Source organism: Rattus rattus, chromosome 1, assembly GCF_011064425.1.
Source record: "Rattus rattus isolate New Zealand chromosome 1, Rrattus_CSIRO_v1, whole genome shotgun sequence".
Classification (NCBI taxonomy): Eukaryota; Metazoa; Chordata; class Mammalia; order Rodentia; family Muridae; genus Rattus; species Rattus rattus.
Window position 1 is genome coordinate 23,912,416 of NC_046154.1, and position 19,186 is coordinate 23,931,601.

Here is a 19,186-nt window from a genome sequence, read left to right on the forward strand (position 1 = left end):
GCCGATCTCTGAGTTCAAGGCAAGCCTGGTCTACATAGTGAGTTCCAGGATAGCCAGAGATCATAAGACCCTGTCTCAAATAGGGATCTGTTGAAAGTCCTGCCTTACATACATACATACATACACACATACACACATACATACATACATACTACACACATACACATACATACATAATACATACATAATACAGACAGACAGACAGACATAATACATACATACCTCCTCCTAGTTGCCTGAGGAGTCAGTCTTCTCCTAGCAGCCTTCACATGAAGATGTAGAGCTCTCAGCTCCTCCTGCACCATGCCTGCCTGGACACTGCCATGTTCCTGCATTGATGATAATGGACTGAACCTCTGACTGAACCTGTAAGCAGCCCCAATTAAATGTCTTTTTAAGAGTTGCCTTGGGGGAAAAAAAAGAGTTGCCTTGGTCATGGTGTCCTTTCCCAGCAGTAAAACCCTAACTAAGACAGGAGTTGGTACTGGGAGGAGGGTATTGCTGTGATAGGCCTGACCTTTTTTTTTTTTTTTTTTTTTTTTTTTTTTTTTTTTGGTTTGGAAGAATGCGAATTTGGCTGCTTTTTGCCCTTGTCTGAAGAGTCTATCTGAGGCTAAGGTAAAGAGATTTATATTGGTTCCACTGACCAAGTAAGTTTCCAAAAAGTCCAGCAGAAACTTGGCTCTCTGTTTTAGTCGTATGAAGAGTATTTTAGTGAAAGGAACAAGCCGAGAAAGGAAAAATATGAAATGTATGGTTCAAGTAATAAAGGGGCACCAGGAGGTGGAATGGAACTGAATCCTGTGATCAAGGAGATAAATGGATGAAGGGAGCAGTGACTTTGTGGCAAGATCCTACCCAGCTATGTGTAGGCCCAATCATGGTGGCACACCCCTTTAATCCTAGGAGACAGAGGCAAACAGATCTCTGAGTTCAAGGCCAACCTTGTATAGAGTGAGTCCCAAATAGAGAAAAACTTAAATCCAGTCATGGTGTTATATGCCTTTAATCCCAATATTTAGGAGACAGGGCCACGTGAGTTCAAGGCCAATTTACAGAGCAAGATCCAGGACAACCGAGTTTAGGCAGTGAAGGAGTTGGAAAACAGAAAGCTGGTGATAATGTCATAGAACAGGGGGCCATGTTCCAGCCCCAGCAAGCAGCAGAACTCAGAAACTTCAGCCACGTGGCTCTGTCTTTAGAGTCAAAATCAGAAGAGACAACTGGGACAACTGATGCTGGTCGGCTGGAGCTAAGGAGCAGTGACTAAGAAGAGACCAACATTATGGAGGTGAAATTTTCTGGGAGGTGTTTTCTGAGAGTACAGAGAAGCTGTGTTTCAGAGATAGACAAGGTTGTACCTTGTGCTGCAGCATAAGGACTTCAGCTGTTCTTGGCAATGTGTAAGAGTCACCCAGGTGGTACTGGTTTTGAAGGCATGAAGGGGTCATGAAGAGCAGCCAAGGCTGGGCACTGTGAGAGGCCAGGGGAGACCATTGGTGAAGATGCAGCCTCAGCTGCAGTTGATGGCCCAGGACTGAAGGGGTCATGCAAAGTTGTTGAGGCCTGGCACCATGAAGAGAGCCTGTGAGAGGCTATTGGTGAAGCCTAGCTGGAGCAGAAGACCATTGGAGATGTCAGTATCATGGGAACAGCAGCAGAAGTGGAGTAAAGGGGTTGGGGATTTAGCTCAGTGGTAGAGCGCTTGCCTAGCAAACGGAAGGCCCTGGGTTCGGTCCCCAGCTCCGAAAAAAAGAAAAAGAAAAAAAAAAAAAGAGAGAAGTGGAGTAAAGTCAACCTGAGCTTAGAGTGCTACAGAGGGCAGAGCTGAAGAAGTGACTCAGACCCTTTGGAGGAGCCCAGAAGATCTTGTGTGGATCCCAGACATTGGAACAAGAAGCCGTATGTTGAAGTTGCCTTAGAGACCCCAAGATGTTTGAGATGCCAGTGCCATGGGCTTTCTGCCGAGGAAAGCTGCTAACAGGGAGTGGAACCAGCCCAGGAGAAAGAAGTTTGTTGCAGTCAACAAAGATGAAAAGGGAGTTGGAGATCTGAAGACCACTTTGACGTCAGACATGGAGATGCAGAGTTTGGAGTTTGCCCGGCTGGTTTCCTGTCTTGCTTTGGGAATTAACAGTTAAGTGATTGGATGGATCTCAGAAAGGACTTTGAATTTTTAACATTGTTGAGACTGCTATAGACTATGAGAACTTTGGAAGTTGGACTAAATGTAATTTTTATTATGTTATGGCAAGGTGTGATTCTCATAGACTCATGATTTTGAACAAGTGTATGGGGGCCAGGGAGTAGAATGTGATGGTTTGAATATGCCTAGCCCAGGAAGTGGCACTATTAGGAGATTCGGCCTTGTTGGAGGAAGTCTGTCACTGTGGGTGTGGGCTTTTAAGACCCTCATCCTATCTGCTTGGAAATCAGTCTTCTCCTAGCAGCCTTCAGATGAAGATGTAGAACTCTCAGCTCCTTTTGCACCTTGCCTGCCTGGATTCTGCCATGTTTCTGCCTTGATGATAATAGACTGAACCTCTGAACCTGTAAGCCAGCCCCAGTTATATGTTGTCCTTATAGAGTTGCTTTGGTCATGGTGTCTGTTCACAACAATAAAACAGTAAAACCCTAACTAAGACACATACATACATACATACATACATACATACATACATACAATACATACATAGGAAAACAAACTGATTCTGTAGTCCAGACTGGCCTTGAACTCCTGATGCTCCCTGCTCCTAGTCCAAAAGTGTTGGGATAATAAACTTTGTCACCTCACTCAGTTTGCGCAGTGCTGGGATCAAACCTCCGACCTCATGAATCTTACACAGTCACTCCATTAATCGAGCCACATTCCCTAGCCTTGCTATTGTCAAAGCCACATTTTGTCACACAACCCTGTTTGGCCTGCTGCTTACAATGAGCCCTGTGTGGTCTCAGACCCATGGCCATCTTGTTGCAAAGCCTCCTGGGGGCTGAGAGGACAGGTGTGCACCCCATCCAGCTTTGTCAGTTTTTTGTTTTATAAGACAGGTTCTCAGGCTGTCCTCAGACTTGCCGTGTAGCTGAGGGTGGCCTCGAACTTCGGATCTTCCTGCCTCCGTCTTAGAAATGAGCCGGATATGGGTGAGTACCACCAAGCCAGCTTCACCAGCTCTCTGGCTTTTTAGCGTTTTGTTTTGCTTTGTTTTGTTTTGTTTTGTTTTGTTTTGTTTTGAGACAGGGTCTGCCTGCCTAAGTCAGGCTGTCCTTGAACTTGGAATCAAGCTGGCCTTGAATTTACAGACATCATCCTGCCTCTGCCTCCAGATGCGGGGATTCAAGGTATGGGCTACCATGCCAAGCTCTGGCTCACCAGCTCTCTTTTGGTAGGCTGCTTCCGGTATTTGTGTTGCTCCTGTGCTATGCCTGCCTATAGGTGAGCAGACTCTCCCCTGCTCTCTGAGATTAGACAAGGTGTATTGGTTCATTGCCTCCCCCGCCCTGAGCCTCCCCTGCCCTGAGTTTCTTCCTCACCCCCACCCCACCCCCCTGAGCCTCTCCCGCCCCTGAGCCTCTCCTTTTGCCCCTTTGAGAGCTGGGCTTTGTAACATTGTATCATTCCTCAGAGCTGGTGGTTATTCTGGTCTTCCGTGGAAGACGGCTAGGCTCCACTGTGACCTTCATTCAGTCTGTCGCCCATAGACAGCAGCAGTTCCAGACCCAACTCCTCCGGACCATGAAACTCTGGCCCCTCCCATCATTACCAGACTAAACCAGAGCATCGCCAAGTACAACTACAACGGAGAGCCTGCTCGCCGCTCCGAAGACTCCAGGGACCAAGGGATCCCACCTGGAATTGCTCAAGGAGGCAAACTGGAGCTCTGAGAAGTGGGAGATATGGAGAAGCTGGCAGATAAGCTCTCGCTTCTCCCCCATGAACTATTTCAGTCAAGCTGTGCCTTTCCCACTCACTAGAAACATTGCACACCACTGAGCCAGGCTGGAGTGCTGAAGCAGTGGCCAGCTCAGTCACGGAACACCGTACACATTTGCTCCCTCCTCTGCTGCCCGGAGTCCATCCTCCTTTGCTGTCTGCTGTGGGATAGGACCTCCAGATAAAACCCCTTAACAGTCGGCCAGGAGCGGGTCTTTGGGAGAACTAGAACCTGCTTCGTGAGGCTCGTGGTAGAGCCGGTTCTCCACGGAGCTCACGTTGGGAAGTGTGGGGGACTGTAGGGTATGTTAGCCTAGCCTTAGCCGTGCCATCAATCAGGCTTTCTGCTTATTGACACTGGCTGTGTCTGTCTCTACCTACCAAGTGCTGGGGTGAAAGGTTGGCTGATGCTGGGACCCCCTGTAAATCAGGGGGGAACTTTCATCTAGTGCTTTCAGGAACCCCAGTTTCACTGCTAGCAACACACACATACACACACACACACACACACACACACACACACACACTTATACACATACACTCACACTCAAGCTGAATGAAATCACACCTTTTTTTGTAATTACAGGAAAAGAGCGCTGTGAGTTTATTTTTTATTCTTTTTCATTTTTTTATTTTTGAGACAGAGAGTCTCTCTATGTAGCCCTGGCTGGTCTGGAACTCTCCATGTAGACCAGGCTAGCCTCGAACTCATAGAGATCCAACTGCCTCTGCCTCCAGAGTGCTGGGATCAAAGGGCATGCACCCCCAATACCCAGCCCCTTGTGCATTTATTAAAACAACATATAACACAAATTCAGTCCTCTCCCCGTGTTTGGGGATGGGTGCTGAAGTACAGTACATTGCCCCTTTCTAGGCCTTTGAGTGAGACCCAACCCTCCCACCAAGGAAAGGAAGTGGGCAGCTCAATGAACTTGGCTTCCTTCCCCCTTTGTGACAATCGCCGGTCACACAATGACCAGGCATGATCATACAAAAGTTCTTGTACAAAAAGCACCAAATTGGCATACATATACAAGTATATACAAAAATCACATTTTAAAAACATACAAAATATTTCATTTTGCACCAACGTAAAAAAGTGTCCTGGGACATTTTTGGATACATTTCCAATCGTGTTTCAGCAGCTGCTGGACACAGTGGTGGGGCTTCTATGCTAGTCCCTGCTCTCTGAGCAGAGAGAAGACACACTTCCCTATGGTGCCCCCAAGGAGCCCTAACCCCTCCGGAGATGGGCCTGCCCCGCCCCTCCCCCATCTCTGCATCCAGAGGGCGTCTCACTCATCCAGTTCTTCATTGGTGTCCTGAAAGAAAACCAGACGCAGGCTCATGGTGAGACACAGACTCGAGAGGACTCAGGGCCTTTTGAGCTGTGGCGACTAGTCAAATAAAACCAAATCTCCAATCTCCAGCCTGGGTAGAATTAGCAGTCAGAATCCAGTGGGTTACAGGTGCCCTATGGCAGTGGTCCCCAACCTTTCTAGTGCTTCGACATGTGGTGACCCCAACCATAAAATTATTTCCATTACAACTTCGTAACTGTGATTTTGCTACTGTTATGAATTGTGATGTAAATCTCTGTGTTTTCCAATGGCCTTAGGTGACCCCTGTGAAAAGGTCATTCCACCCCCAACCCCACTCAAATGGGTTGCAAGGCACAGGTTGAGAACCTCTGCCTTAGACTCTTCGAAGTTACTTTAGCTGGATTGGAATTTGGCTTTAGTAACTAGGGTTACTAAATTGGCATGCCTTTGATCCCAGCTAAGAGGCCAACCTGGTCCCCATAGTAAGTTCCTGGCAAACCATGGGTATAAGAAAAGAGAAAGAAAAGGGGAGGGGGCAGTAGCAGCAACTGGGCAGCAAAATGGTTTGGTGGGCGGGTCCCTGCATAATAAATTCAAGGGCCAGAATTCAGATCCCCAGCACTCAAAAAAGTGCTAGGTTACTATGGTAGGTCCTGTGATTCCAGAGCTCAGAAGGTAGGAAAAGGGATCCCTAAGCAACCTGGCTAGCTAGACTAGCAAATCCATGAGCTCTGGGTTCTATTAAGAGACCCTGCCTCAGTGAATGCGGTGGAGAGTGATTCAAAAGATGCTTGATGTCAGCCTTGGGCCTCTGCATGGGCACCCCTGAGCATATAAGTGTGCAAACATGCATCTGTGCATGCATAGCCCTCCCCCCTGCAACAAAAGAGGTGAGCCAAGATAATAATAATAATAATAATAGACACTAAGCACACACCCTGGCAAAGTTTAGCCTCGCATTCCAAGGGCAGAGCTCCTACCTTCTTTACCCTCTGTGGACACGCCCTCTTCCTGATCCTCCTCCTCCTCCTCCTCTTCAGTAAACTCCTCCTCCTCATCTGTGAGGAGACCGACTGTGTTAAGATGGGACTGGCTTCTCACAAAGCTGTGAGAAGATTGGCCTACAGAGGACATCTGTCCCTATTGGGATCAAATGGGCGCTTAAAGGCAGCAGGGACCTGGGAGTGGCCTGTAGGACTCAAGCTCACAGAGTCCAGCCCCCACATGCCCTGCCTCCCTCCCCCTTCCAGGTCATAGTCCTTTCTCTCCAAGACACCAGCGTCCTTCACCACTGGCCTGTCTGGGGCCTCAGGGAGGCAGGAGTTACACTAACGGTTCTGTGCTTCTCAGAGGAACAGACACATCACAAAGGGGAGGCAGGGCAGACAGGGCCTACTCTTAGGGATCAGAGTCCTTGGCTTAAAGGAGTTTGCTCAGCCTTTGAAATCTGCTGGCTCAGCGTCTCCTTGTTTGCCTGATTCCTCAGTCCTCGGAGAGGCAGTCTTGGGAGGGGTGGAGGCTGGGGGTAGGGGGATGTTTCTGTTCAGGAGAGTGGGACAGTTTCATGTCCCCATCCCATCCCCCTACCTCCCACCCTCACCCCACCCCCACAGCTTGGATTCTCACTTTCTCATCCTGGGGTGTGACCTTCAAACCTTCCTAACAGGACCCTGCCCCTTCCCCACTCCTTTCCAGAGAATTGCAGAGTCAACGTTTCTCAAGCCCATCTACAAACCAGTGAGCCCACCCTGTGAACCCAGCACTCAGGAAACTGAGGTGGGAGATTAGCCACAAATTTAAGGACAGCCTGGGCTACATAGTAACACCCGCTCTCAAACAAACAAACAAAAAAGCAAGACAACAAAATTGTCAACTAAAACCTCCAGCCAAACACCCAGGACCCACGCATAACCGCGATAATCCAGAAGGCCAGTGGTTGAATCTAAATCGTAATTACTGCTCAAAATAGTTCTCCCCAGAGAATGACTACAGGCAGGTCCCATGGTGTCTTCCCGTTGTCTCCTATGTCCTCAGACGGTCTTGTGAGCCAAGTGGCCCAAGGTGAAGTCTGCACCAGCTACTTACAAGCTGTGCGGCCTTGAACAAGGGATTGCTCTGTCTAAACTCAGTTTCCTACAAACTGAAGCTAACAGAGCCGCATCCTAGATGGGATTTACGTCTTTACGACAGCACCTCAGTGCTCAGAGCATAGATAGTCCAACAAAAAAATGGGCTCGGGGCTGGACATAGTGGCTCATGACTTTAATGCCCGAACTCAGGCAATAAATAGAGGCCATCAGATCTCTGTGAGTTTGAGGCCACCTCGATCTTCACAAATGGGCTCAAGGAACGCTGTTGGTATGCTCTCCCTGCTGGGGGTGGAGGTGGATCGCTCAAACCTTCAACATGTTATGTTAACACAGTACAACCTGTCTTGAATTATCCTTTTGACTATGTAGCCTAGGCTGGCCATACTCCAACTCACTATGCTCCTGCCTAAACTTTTCAGGTAAGACTCCAAGACCTGGGTTCGATCACTAGTAATAGTTCCTCTCAAAAATCCAATGAGGGCTGGAGAGATGGCTTAGTGGTTAAGAGCACTGACTGCTCTTCCAGAGGTCCTGAGTTCAAATCCCAGCAACCACGTGGTGGCTCACAACCATCTATAATGAGATCTGATGCCCTCTTCTGATGTGTCTGAAGACGGCTACAGTGTACTTATATATAATAAATAAATAAATCTTTTAAAAAAATCCAACGATATGGGAGAGCACAAAGGAGGGGGGTGGAGGGGTGCCAAAGGTCACACAGATAACAGGAAAATGGCAGAATAGGGATTTGAAGTCAGATCTGTGTAATGCCAGATGTCATGAACTTTGGATCATAATTTACTTAGTAACAATTATGAACTGAGCACTGTGCTAGGCCCTGGATTCATCACTAAGTTGACTGTGGAGCCAGGCATGGAGGGCACACGCCTTTAATCTCGGCACTCAGAAAGCAGAGACAGGGGGATCTCTGAGAGTTCCAGACCATCTTGGTCCACTTAGAAAATTCTAGGGGTTGGGGATTTGGCTCAATGGTAGAGGGCTTGCCTAGGAAGCGCAAGGTCCTGGGTTCGGTCCCCAGCCCCGGAAAAAAAAGAAAAGAAAAAAAAAAAATTCTAAAACCTCCAGGGCTCCTTAGAGAGGCCCTGTCAACACTGACTGCCTAAATCTGGCTTTTTAAAATATGAATCTGCTTCCGATCAGTGCTCAAGAGGAGCGCTGCCTTTCCAAGGTCAAACATGCACAAAGCAAGTAGCACTATCATGTCCCTTACCTGTCCCAAAGTCGATGGCCCTCAAGGCCTCTGCTATGTGTTCTAAATTCAGAGTAAAGTAGTCCATGTTCTCAAAGCCTTGCTCTGTCTTCCCCAACTGGCAGCCCTTGGAAGCTTCTACAATGCTGTGGGGGGGAGAGGTAGGGTGAGGTCTCGGGCTCCATGCAGGAAGGGAGCTTAGCCTTGGCTCTATGTGGGTCCATCCCAGCCCCACAATCCATCCCTGAAGTGAGGGGATGAAGGGGCAGAGGACATTTCTTCTTTAGGGTCAAGCAGAGTGGATGATCTAACAGAGTATGGCACATGGTCTGGGGTGAGTCCCGATCCCCCCCCCCCCCGATCCTGGCAGAACTAATGCACAGGGATCCATTGGGCAGGTGTCAGAAGCCCTGAGGGGAACTAGGGACACGGGCTGTGGTCCTGGGAACACTGACCTCTTGATGAGCGGCTTGGCACTCTGTGGAGAAAAAACAGAGGTTAACATTGAAATTCCAAAGGATAGACTCGAGGTACCATTGCATGGTACAGGCGTAACTCGATTCCTGCCCTGTTAAATAGAACTCGGACATTTTCTCTCTGTCCCTGGTTCTCACAGATCTTGGCCAGCATGAACCCCAGTCTGTTTCTACTGTGTGGGCAGGAAGCCAGGGTTCTCTGACCAAAGACTTGCAATGTCTGAAGTCTCCTGGACGAGAGTCAACCAAACTTTCTTCCATGGGTTGGACAAAGCTAGACCATAAAAACTTGAAGGCATATATTCTGGGTATTGTAGTTTTTTTTTTTTTTTTTTTTTGGAGCTGGGGACCGAACCCAGGGCCTTGCGCTTCCTAGGCAAGCGCTCTACCACTGAGCTAAATCCCCAACCCCGGTATTGTAGTTTTTTTATATGTTTTTAAATTTTTCTTGGGGGCTGGAGAGACGGCTCAACAGTTAAGAGCACTGACTGCTCTTCCAGAGGTCCTGAGTTCAAATCCCAGCAACCATATGGTGGCTCACAACCATCTGTAATGGGATTCGATGTCCCCTTCTGGTGTGTCTGAAGACAGCTACAGTGTACTCACATTAAAATTGTCTTTGTATCCATGTATGTACTTATGTAATGTATGTATGTGTGTATATGTGTATATATGTGTGTATATATGTGTATGTATGTATGTGTATGTATGTGTATGTAATGTATGTATGTGTATGTATGTGTGTGCATATGTATGCATATATGTATGTATGTAGTATGTAATGTATGTATGTATGTATGTGTATATATGTATATATGTGTATGTATGTGTGTGTGTATGTATGTATGTATGTATCTATGTATGTATCTATGTATGTGTATGTATGTATGTTGCAGCCCCTGGAGGCCAGAAGAGGGTGTCAAGTTCCACTGCTCTTGGGATTATGGGTATTTGTGAGCTGCCAGATGAGAGTTCTGGGAACCTAACTCAAGTCCTTTGAAAGAATAGTAAGCACTCTTGACCCCTGAGCCATCTCTCCAGCCCCTCTGGGTTTTGCTGATATTGTTTAAAAGATCTATTTTTGTTTCAAGTGTATGTATGAGTGCCTGCATGTGTGTATGTGGACCACATATGTGCCTGGTGCCCTTGGAAGTGAGAAATGGGCATTGGGTACCCTGGCACTGGAGCTATGGGTAGTTGTAAGCCACGATGTGGGTGCTGAGAACTGGACCCAGGTCCTTTGTAAGAACAAAACCAAAGTGATATTTTTCTTCGTTTTGTTTTGAGACAAGTTCTCTCTATTATGTAGCTCTGGTTGTCCTGGAATTTACTCTGTAGACCAGGCTGGCCTCAAAGTCACAGAGATCTGCCTGCCTCTGTCTCCCCAGTGCTGGGATTAAAAGTGTTTGACACAAGACATGTTCTTATCCACCGAATCATCTCTCCATCCCCAATATTTCTTATGTTTGTTTGTTTGTTTGTTTATTGACAAGGTCTGACTATGCAGTCTTGGCTGCCTGGAGCTTGCTAATATAGACCAGGTTAGCCTCAAACTCACAGAGATCCTCTTGCCTCTGCCTGTGTCTTCCAAGTACTGGAATAGCAAAGTCGTGTGTCACCAAGCCTAGCCTGGTATGTTTTATTTTGAGATAATATTCCACCAAAGTGTCCTGCTTTCCCCTGAACTTGGAATCCTCCTGTCTCAGCTGCCCAAGAACTGGGATTATTTATGGACAGGAGGCTGTAGTGACCCGAGATGGCTGACATTTCACCAAGATTTAAACGGCCCGGGCCCATTCGAAGGTCAGGAAAGAGTATAGTTCAAATCTACCCAAACCCTTCAGATTCCACTCACCAAGAGGAAGGTGGCCCCTCCGGGCTCATCCAGGGACTGGATGGCGGTTTCCACAAGCTTGGTCGACTTTTCCAACTGCTCTCGGTACTGGAGGATCAGGGCCTCGATGAAGTCCAGCTTCTCCTCCTGCTCCTGTGTGATCCGCTGCAGCAGCTCACTCTTCTTCTCGTCCAGGATGGCGTAGAGGGCGTCAAACTTGTGGCTCAGTTCCTCCTTCACCTGGTGGCTGTTTTCCTGAGGACGGAAATCCTACAGTCACATCCCATGACGTGCCAACCCACTTTCTGAGTCAGAAGGGTCCCAGGGACTCTCTGCAGCAAGGCGAGACTCGATCGCACACGGAGCAAAGCTAGTGGTGAGGAAAATGCCCGCACTCACAGAAGGCTGAACTGGTGCAACCTAGTGAGACCTGGTCTTAAAACGTCGAATGGGGGGTTGGGGATTTAGCTCAATGGTAGAGCGCTTGCCTAGCAAGCGCAAGGCCCTGGGTTCGGTCCCCAGCTCCAGAAAAAAAAGAAAAAAAAAAAAAGTCGAATGGGCTCTACAGTAGCGCCTTTCAGCATGAGATACCTCTCAGGGTTACAATGGTCCTCTCCACTCCACAGAGCAGCCCACTTGTGGTGATGATGGCCCTCCCCCAACCCTCCTCAAGAAGGGACCAGGTTATTTTCCTTTCTTTTTCTTTTTTCTTCCTCCCTCCTCCCTCCCTCTGTTTTTCCTTCCTTCCTTCCTTCCTTCCTTCCTCCCTCCTCCCTCCTCCCTCCCTCCCTCCCTCCCTCCCTCTCCTCTCTCTCTCTCTCTCTCTCTCTCTCTCTCTCTCTCTCTCTCTCTCTCTCTCTCTTTCTTTCTTTCTTTGAGACAGGGTCTAATTCTATAGCCCTGGCTGGCCTGGAGCTCTGAGTTCAAACTACAGAGTGAGTTCCAGAACAACCAGGGCTACACAGAGAAACGCTGTCCAGAAAAACAAACAAACATCAAATCAAAGGCAGAAAGACAGAAAGAAGACTGGAGAGATGGCTTGGTGGTTAAGAGCACTGGCTGCTCTTCCAGAAGACCCTGGTTCAGTTCCTAGCACCTTTGTGTTGGCTCACAACCATCTTGAACTCCATTTCCAGGGGATCTGGCTCCCTCTTCTGGCCTGCTCTGGCACTGCACACACACGAGGCACAGATATGTGCAGGCAAAACACCCGTAAACATGGAAAATAAAATTCAAGCAAGGAAGAAGTGCAGAATGTTGAATTGTTCCAGAGCCCCTGAGATTCCACAGCCCTGAGTCAGGTGTGAGATTTACAGGTCAGGACTCTTGCTCTACCGCTAAATGATTAATGCTGGAACAATTCAGGGAGTTATTGGTGAATCTCTGCAGTCAGGGACCAGTTGGGTCTGTCTTGTCCTTCTACAGCTGCTGTGTTCGCCGAGGGGATGGAGAAATGACTGTGTCCCTTCCTGCCATCTCTGTTGGGTACCCAAGACTCCAAACCCCAATCTGCACCTATAGCTCAGGGCTTCCCCGGAGACCGACTGCACCGGAAGCTTGAACTCCTCACCGCTGACAGGGCAGCTCTACACTCTCACCTTGGTCACTCGGCAGGAGTCCTCCAGCTGCGAGATGATAGTCTGAACTCGGTCGTTCCCTGCCACCAGCATGGAGATGCAATTGCTCAGTTCAGTCTGGACAGCAGGGGCGTGAGAGAGGAGAGACAGAAATAGACTCAAGGCCCGCTGCTTCTCCAGAATTATAGCAACATGGTGTTCATACCCCTGTCTCTGACAGAGTCACCAATAGGGTTGCTATCCCTCCTTCTGAGGTGCAGCTCAGGTCTAAAGCAGAGACTACCACAGATGTATCTTTTATGGACAGATGAGGCCCAGAGAGGGAAACTGAGCAACCCAAAACACACAGCAAAGCACTGACAAAGAAACAAACAAACAAAAAAAAACAAGTTTCCCTCTCTCCCTCCCTTCCTCTCTCCCCCCTTCCTTCCTTCCCTCTTTCCTTTCTTTTGTTCTTTCTTTCTTGCCCCCCCCCCAGTTTTGTTTTGTTTTGTTTTTAAAGACAGGGCCTTACTGTGCTGCCTTGGCTGGCCCAGAACTCAATATAGACCAGGCTGGCCTCAAATTCATAGCGATCCTGCCTCTGCCTCCTGAGTGCTAGGCTTAAAGGCCTGTGCTACCATCCCCAGCCTGCTACTTTCTGAGAGAAGGAATGGATTGGAAAGTTCTAGAAGAGAGAGAAGAGTGAAGTGTGGCAGACAGTAGGGCTACAGCTTACTCCGTGGCAGGATGCTGGGTTGCCAGGGCCCAGGGAAGAGCCCCAAATCTGCCTTATGCTTCATGTGAGGCTCAGGTGGAGAGGTCTGGGACTACAGAGTGGACAGGACAGGGAAGCCATGGCCTCTTCCCCATGGCCACACCCAGGGGCTCTCAAGTGGCTCTAAGTATAACCCATGAGCTCAGTCACCTCCCCCAGGGAGGCAGCGGCTGCTGTCCCTGTGACCTGGGAAGTCCCTCCCGAGAGACTATTCCTGAAAGGCCGGCTCAGCACATCCACAAGGGTCAAATCCACCCCCCAGAATCCTCTGGGCACAGGAGCCGTAGCCAGTACCTTCTGTCCTTGGAAGATGCTTTGTAAGGGGGCAACTTCACAGGCCTGGTGAGCCCCGAACACCTTGCACAAGGAGCAAGTAGGCACCTCACACGTGAGACAGTAGATGTTGATTTTCTCGTCTTCATGTTCCTTGCACATCGGGTGGCTGCCTTTCTGCAGGGGCCGACTGAGGTGGAGAAGAATCACAGGTCAGGGTGTCCCATCTCCCTGTCCTGTCCTAGCTCCAAGCACAGGAAGCCACCCATCCGTATGCGAGCTCCCAGTGGATTGAGCTGCTCCAAGCAGTCTCCTTTTTAACTTCTGGGAGCCCAAGGTCAGGGAAGCTAATGATATCCAACAAACCTGTTCCCAGCCCTAAAACTCAGGACCCCAGCATTGGACCTGGCCTGAGTTGGTGCAGAGGGTATGGGGACGGCCCCAGAATCCCAGCTAGACCAGAAGGTGCTAACCATATGGGAGACACAACAGTCTTGGGAAATAAATGGACTTGCCCAAGGTGGCCCAGCAGCACAGACAGAAGAGACCAGAACTCTCCTGCTCTAATTTTAGCCCCCACAGATTTGGTTGCTGGGGCCTGGGCAATTTATTCTGATGTCAGCTTTCACATCTATATTTAACCCATGAGACTGTACCCTCAAGCTAGGCAGGAAGCCTGCTTGTTTTCCTTGCCTGAGTCTATAACATACAGTACCTTGTGTGGAGACTGTGGAAACGAAATACATCAGTAAACACATCCTGAGGGTGTCCTAGAAGGGGGCAGTCTCTGCACCCTAAGCCATACATGCGCACTTGGTTGGAGGTCAAGGGCAAGGCTACATAGAAGCCCAGAGCAAACCTCCGCTATACAAAGGCTCTCCAAGACCCCGAATCTCTTCTTTTTTAATATTAAAAATGGCATTTATGGGGTTGGGGATTTAGCTCAGTGGTAGAGCGCTTGCCTAGCAAGCGCAAGGCCCTGGGTTCAGCCCCCAGCTCCGAAAAAAAAGAAAAGAAAAAAAATGGCATTTATTTATATGTGTATTTGGAGGGGGAGGCAATTTGTGCCACACCACATTCATGGAGGTCAGAAAACAGCTCGAAGGAGTTGGTTCTTTCCTTTTACCATGTTTGTCCAGGGAGAGAACTCTGGTATCAGGCTTGGCCGCAAGCACCTGTACTCACTGAACCATCTAGTCAGCCCCAGAGCTTCTGCTTTCTGTCTCATCCCTTTTTCCTCAACTAGGGCACCTGGCATGCTCCTCTCCCACATCAGTGATTTCCCAGCCTGGGCTGGGGTTTTAGAGTTGAGGCTTGATAGACCTTACATTCAGTTGGATAAGCTGCCATTTCTACACTCCTCCAGCTCCTTAGACCAATCCATCTTCAACAGTGATTATCCCCCACTTTGGTGTCCCTGTCATACCTCCCCACAGCTCTGCATGACTGGTCACATCCAGGCTTACTGGGCCCCCTCCAGGAGCCACTTTCCAAACACTCACTTTTGATCTTTTTGTTTTTGTTTTCAATCTTTGAGCCCAGGAGCCCCATACTGTGGCCACAGTGGTGAGGATTTCCCTAGTGCCACTGCCACCTGTTGTGATGCCCTGGGAATGTGGTACAGGATGTGTAGCCGGGTGGAGAGGGCCTGCAGGCTGCCTGAGAACACCTCCCTCTCTGTGGCCAGGCCTCAGGGTCAAACACTCACTTGTTTTCTGTGATCTCAGTCTTTCATACCTCAGTGTCTCTCAGAGCTGTGCCAACCATGCCGGGGATGTAGCCTGCGGAGCTCTGAGCAGACCCTGCTTAAGGGCAGCTATTGTCTTTCCTGATTAGGGAAAAACTTCCAAGGCACAGCATAATTTTCAAAACTCGACAGCATTAGGCTGACGCAAGTATACTATAAATTATGTCGTCGTCATCATCATCATCATTACCACCATCATCACCACCACCACCACCACAATCCAAAATAGGCATCTGTGGCTGACAAGATTGCTCAGGGGAGAGGGGTGCTTGCAGCACAAGGCTAACGACCTGAGTTCAATCCCTGGAATTCATGTAAAGGCAGGAGAGAACTGATTCCACAAAGTTGCTCCCTGACCTCCACACATGGTCTGCGGAAGACACTGGGGACCGGACAGAGCCTTGTGTCAGATAGGAGTTCTATCACCAACCTACATCCCAGCCCCTCATTGTCATTAGTACGGTTTGACTAGAATCAGCATCTTTCCGAGTTGTCCAGGCAGGCCCTGCATTTGCAACGCAGCCTGGATGAACCTTGAAACTGAGATCCTCCTGCCTCAGACTCCCTAGTAGCTGGGACCACAGGGCCTACACCACTGTGCCTGGGGCTCAACAATGTCCATTTGGAGTGCTGTGTTCTAGCAACAAGAGACACGATGTAACAAAGAGGTATAGGGTAGTCACTGGGAAAGCAGTTGAGAGCTTACTATTCCTGCAAAGGACCTGGGTTTGGTTCCCAGCACCCACATGGCAACTCGTAGCTGTCTGTAACCCCAGTTCTGGTTCCAGGGCGATTGGGAGAGCTGAATCTTGTCCCCTTGACTACATCTGTAATGAACTAAAGTCCAAATGGCTGGGTTGCTTGTTGGTTTGTTTGTTTGTTGAGACAGGGTTTTTTCTCTTTGTAGCCCTGGCTGTCCTAGAACTCGCTCTGTAGACCAGGCTGGCTTCAAATTCACTGAGATCCACCTGCTTCTGTCTCCTGAGTGCTGGGATTAAAGGCATGCACCACCACTGCTTAGCCAGGGAGTTTTTCCTAATTAAGGAAATCATTTGAAGTGGGAAGCCCCACTTTTAATCTAGATCCACTTCTAATCTGGGCCACACCTTGTCCCGGCAGCCCATGGAGAGGACATGGAGGAAGGGGGCTGTCTATTGGCCTGCCCCTCTCCCTCTCACTAGCAAGTCTGTTCCTTCACTGGCGTTAGAGCCTACTCTCTGGGGACTCTGGCACATAATGAAGACCAGCTGAGACATCCAACCTTGTGGATTGCACAGCCACTGCATTCTTGGACCTTCTGTTGGTAGACAGCCATTATGGACTAGCTGGACCACACACAGCCTGTAAGCCATTCCAATCGATCGTATATATTAATATATTATATGTTATTTTTCTATAGTGAACCCTGACTAATACAGGGAGCCAGTATCCTCTTCTGGTATTCACACACACACACACACACACACACACACACCCTTCTTTGTAAGCAAAATAAAATAAATAAAATTTTAAAGGTGAGATTGAAAAACAATAGGATCTCAAGTTGATACCAGCCTTCACTCTATGTCAAGGCTCCATCTTAAAAATGTGAGCTCTGGGGATGTAGTTCAGTGGAAGAGCCCTAGCCTAATGAGGTCCAATCTCTACCATGAGTGCAAACATACACACACACACACACACACACACACACACACACACACACACACACACACACACACACACACACACACGCCCCTGCACCCTAGTCTCAGGACTCTTTGTCTAGCCCCCAGTATACGCAGAACTCAAGAGCTGAGGTTTGGTCTGAGGAAGAGGCTGTTGGCTCTGCCCGCTGATGAATGTGGCTCGCTGAGGTGGGAGGGGCCTGGGGAGAGGCGTGGTCAGGGGGCGTGGTCAGGAGGCGGGGCTGTTCAGCTGCACACTGACCTGGAGCATTCCTGCTTGTAGATGTCGATGATGTTCTCCACCAGCAGGTTCCTCTGCAGACCGTACACCCCATGCCGGTCCATGATCACTTCATGGCGGCACGAGGGGCAGCGGAAACGACCTCCAGACATGGACACCGAGCCACCGCGGTTGGTCCAGTAGGGATTGGCAGCCTGCAGACAGCCAAGGCAAAGATGAGGCGGGTGTTCCCACCCTCTCCAGTCTCAGTTCTCCTTGCCCCAGTTGCCCCAAACACACTTGCCAAACCAAAGGGCACCCACGGGCTCCTGGCCTTGGCCCAGGACAACCATGTGCTGAAGCATCGTGGTTGAAGCACTCAAACAGGCAAGAGGTTCAGTACCAGCCAACATGAGTTCAAGTCGTGTGACTTCAGACGCGTAACTATAATCTGTCTATGACTCAGTTTACCACGGAGACCACAGGTCTTTCTTAGAATTAGAGCCAGCTCCTAGGATATTACCTTAAAGATACCTGTGGGGAAATTTTTTTTGTTTTGTTTTGTTTTGTTTTTGAGGCAGGATCTTGTTATCTCAAACTAATTAGGTAGCACAGACTGACCCTAAGCTCTTAGCAATCCTCCTGCCTCAGGTTCCTGAACGTGAGATTATTGGAATAGGCAACTAGACCTGAGTTTGGAAGAGCATTTCCTGTCGTCCTTCTGGACGCTCTCCCCAGTGCGTTGCCTCAACTGTGCCCTTTCCCTCCTCAGAAGATGGGACCCCTTCGCCCGCTGTTGGAGGACGGAGCCTCTGAGATGCTGCTGTGGTTATGTTCCTCTTGCCACCCGCCTCCCAAAGTCTGGGCCCCCTGCCACCCTGGAGCTGGCTCCGGCCCCAGGGCCTGGTTTCTCTCTCCTCTCTACCCACCTCCTCCTCTTATCACTTGAGGTATTTGACTCTTGACTGGGGAATCAACAGCAAGCCCTCCCGGCAGAGGAGAGAGCTGTGGGCAGGGTGGGGACTAGGTGAGTACACCGCGGAAGGACTGGAGTAGCTCCCCCTTTCCCCTTAGCCCCTTCTCTACCTCCAGCCCTAGTCCTTCCCAGGGGCCTCTGAATGGCTTCTCAATGCAGCAAGTGTTCTAGGCTGAGAGGGGAGGGGCCTCTGAGAAGCCGCGGGAGGTCTGGGGGGGCGGGGGGGGGGATTCCAGGTCCCGGCCCTGCCTAGCGCTGACCTGGAAGATGTCGTTGGCACATTTCCGGCAGAGGTTGTGCTGGCAGGGCAGGATGACCACAGGCTTGGTAAACATCTCAAGGCAGATGGGGCAGATAAGCTGCTTCTCCAGGTTCTCCATAGCATTTCCGTCCGGAATCAGGCCAGATTTATAATCCATATTGCTTCGAAACTGCGATTGTCTCTTCCACCTGCGTCACACCGAGTGGAAGGGATCCCACTCGGATCCTCTTTGTCTTCCTCCCCGAACACCCGGCTTCTGTCTTGGTCTGAGGCCCTTCTGATATTTATAGCTGCCCCTCAGTCACATGAGCCCCAGGAGGGGACCAGCTGAGCATTCCGAAGCCAAGCGGCTGGCACGGCTTGAGTTTCCTCCAGGCCTCAAAGATTTGGCCCTCTCAGATCACATGCAGGGGTGAGCAATCGCTGTTGCCCTGCAATGGGGGTCGTAAACAAGAACAGATTGTTCGGAGCCAGGTTCAGGGGAGGGCCAGGTACCCTAGTTTCATGAAGAAGTTGGTCTCCACCCTCCTGCCCCTCCAGTGAATTGGGAGTAAGGGAGTGGAACTTGGGGGGGGGGGGTTGGCATACACAAGATTAACAGCCAGCGCCCCTGTACCAACCTAAGTCTGTTCCCCTTCTGGATTCTGAACAGTTCTAAGGCCTTGGGATAGCCCTTCTGTGAGCCCTTTCTCCTGCCCCAGACCCCAGTCAAGCATTTCACTAGAGTCTTTTGAGACTCCCATGTTGGGCAGCCCACCCTGACAGCCCTCAGCCAATCATCACACTACATGCTGACAAGGCTTTCATGAGGGCCAGCTCGATGGCTCAGGGGGTAAAGGTGCTTGCC

General features: G+C 49.6%; 1 protein-coding gene across 1 annotated transcript; it reads right to left on the reverse strand.

Moving 5' to 3' along the window:
• Nucleotides 1–4,534: 4,534 nt before the first annotated feature.
• On the reverse strand, nt 4,535–18,586 carry Trim63 (tripartite motif containing 63). Its single transcript, XM_032888229.1, has 9 exons — nt 18,338–18,586; nt 17,144–17,316; nt 13,492–13,660; nt 12,462–12,557; nt 10,885–11,118; nt 9,009–9,031; nt 8,575–8,699; nt 6,243–6,311; nt 4,535–5,253 (listed from the first exon to the last, which is right to left on the reverse strand). Exons 1-9 carry the CDS (start codon nt 18,494–18,496, stop codon nt 5,243–5,245), a joined length of 1,059 nt encoding a protein of 352 aa, XP_032744120.1. The 5' UTR covers nt 18,497–18,586; the 3' UTR covers nt 4,535–5,242.
• Nucleotides 18,587–19,186: the final 600 nt, after the last annotated feature.

Bases quoted from the DNA above. Each gene is read 5' to 3' on its own strand.
- Trim63 (XM_032888229.1), bottom strand. From the start codon at position 18,496: ATGGATTATAAATCTGGCCTGATTCCGGACGGAAATGCTATGGAGAAC. The intron at 9,032-10,884 runs GTGAGTGGAATC...TTTTCTCCACAG, and splicing joins GAGGGGCCACCTTCCTCTTG to AGTGCCAAGCCGCTCATCAA. The intron at 6,312-8,574 runs GTAAGGGACATG...GTCTCCTCACAG, and splicing joins GGCCATCGACTTTGGGACAG to ATGAGGAGGAGGAGTTTACT.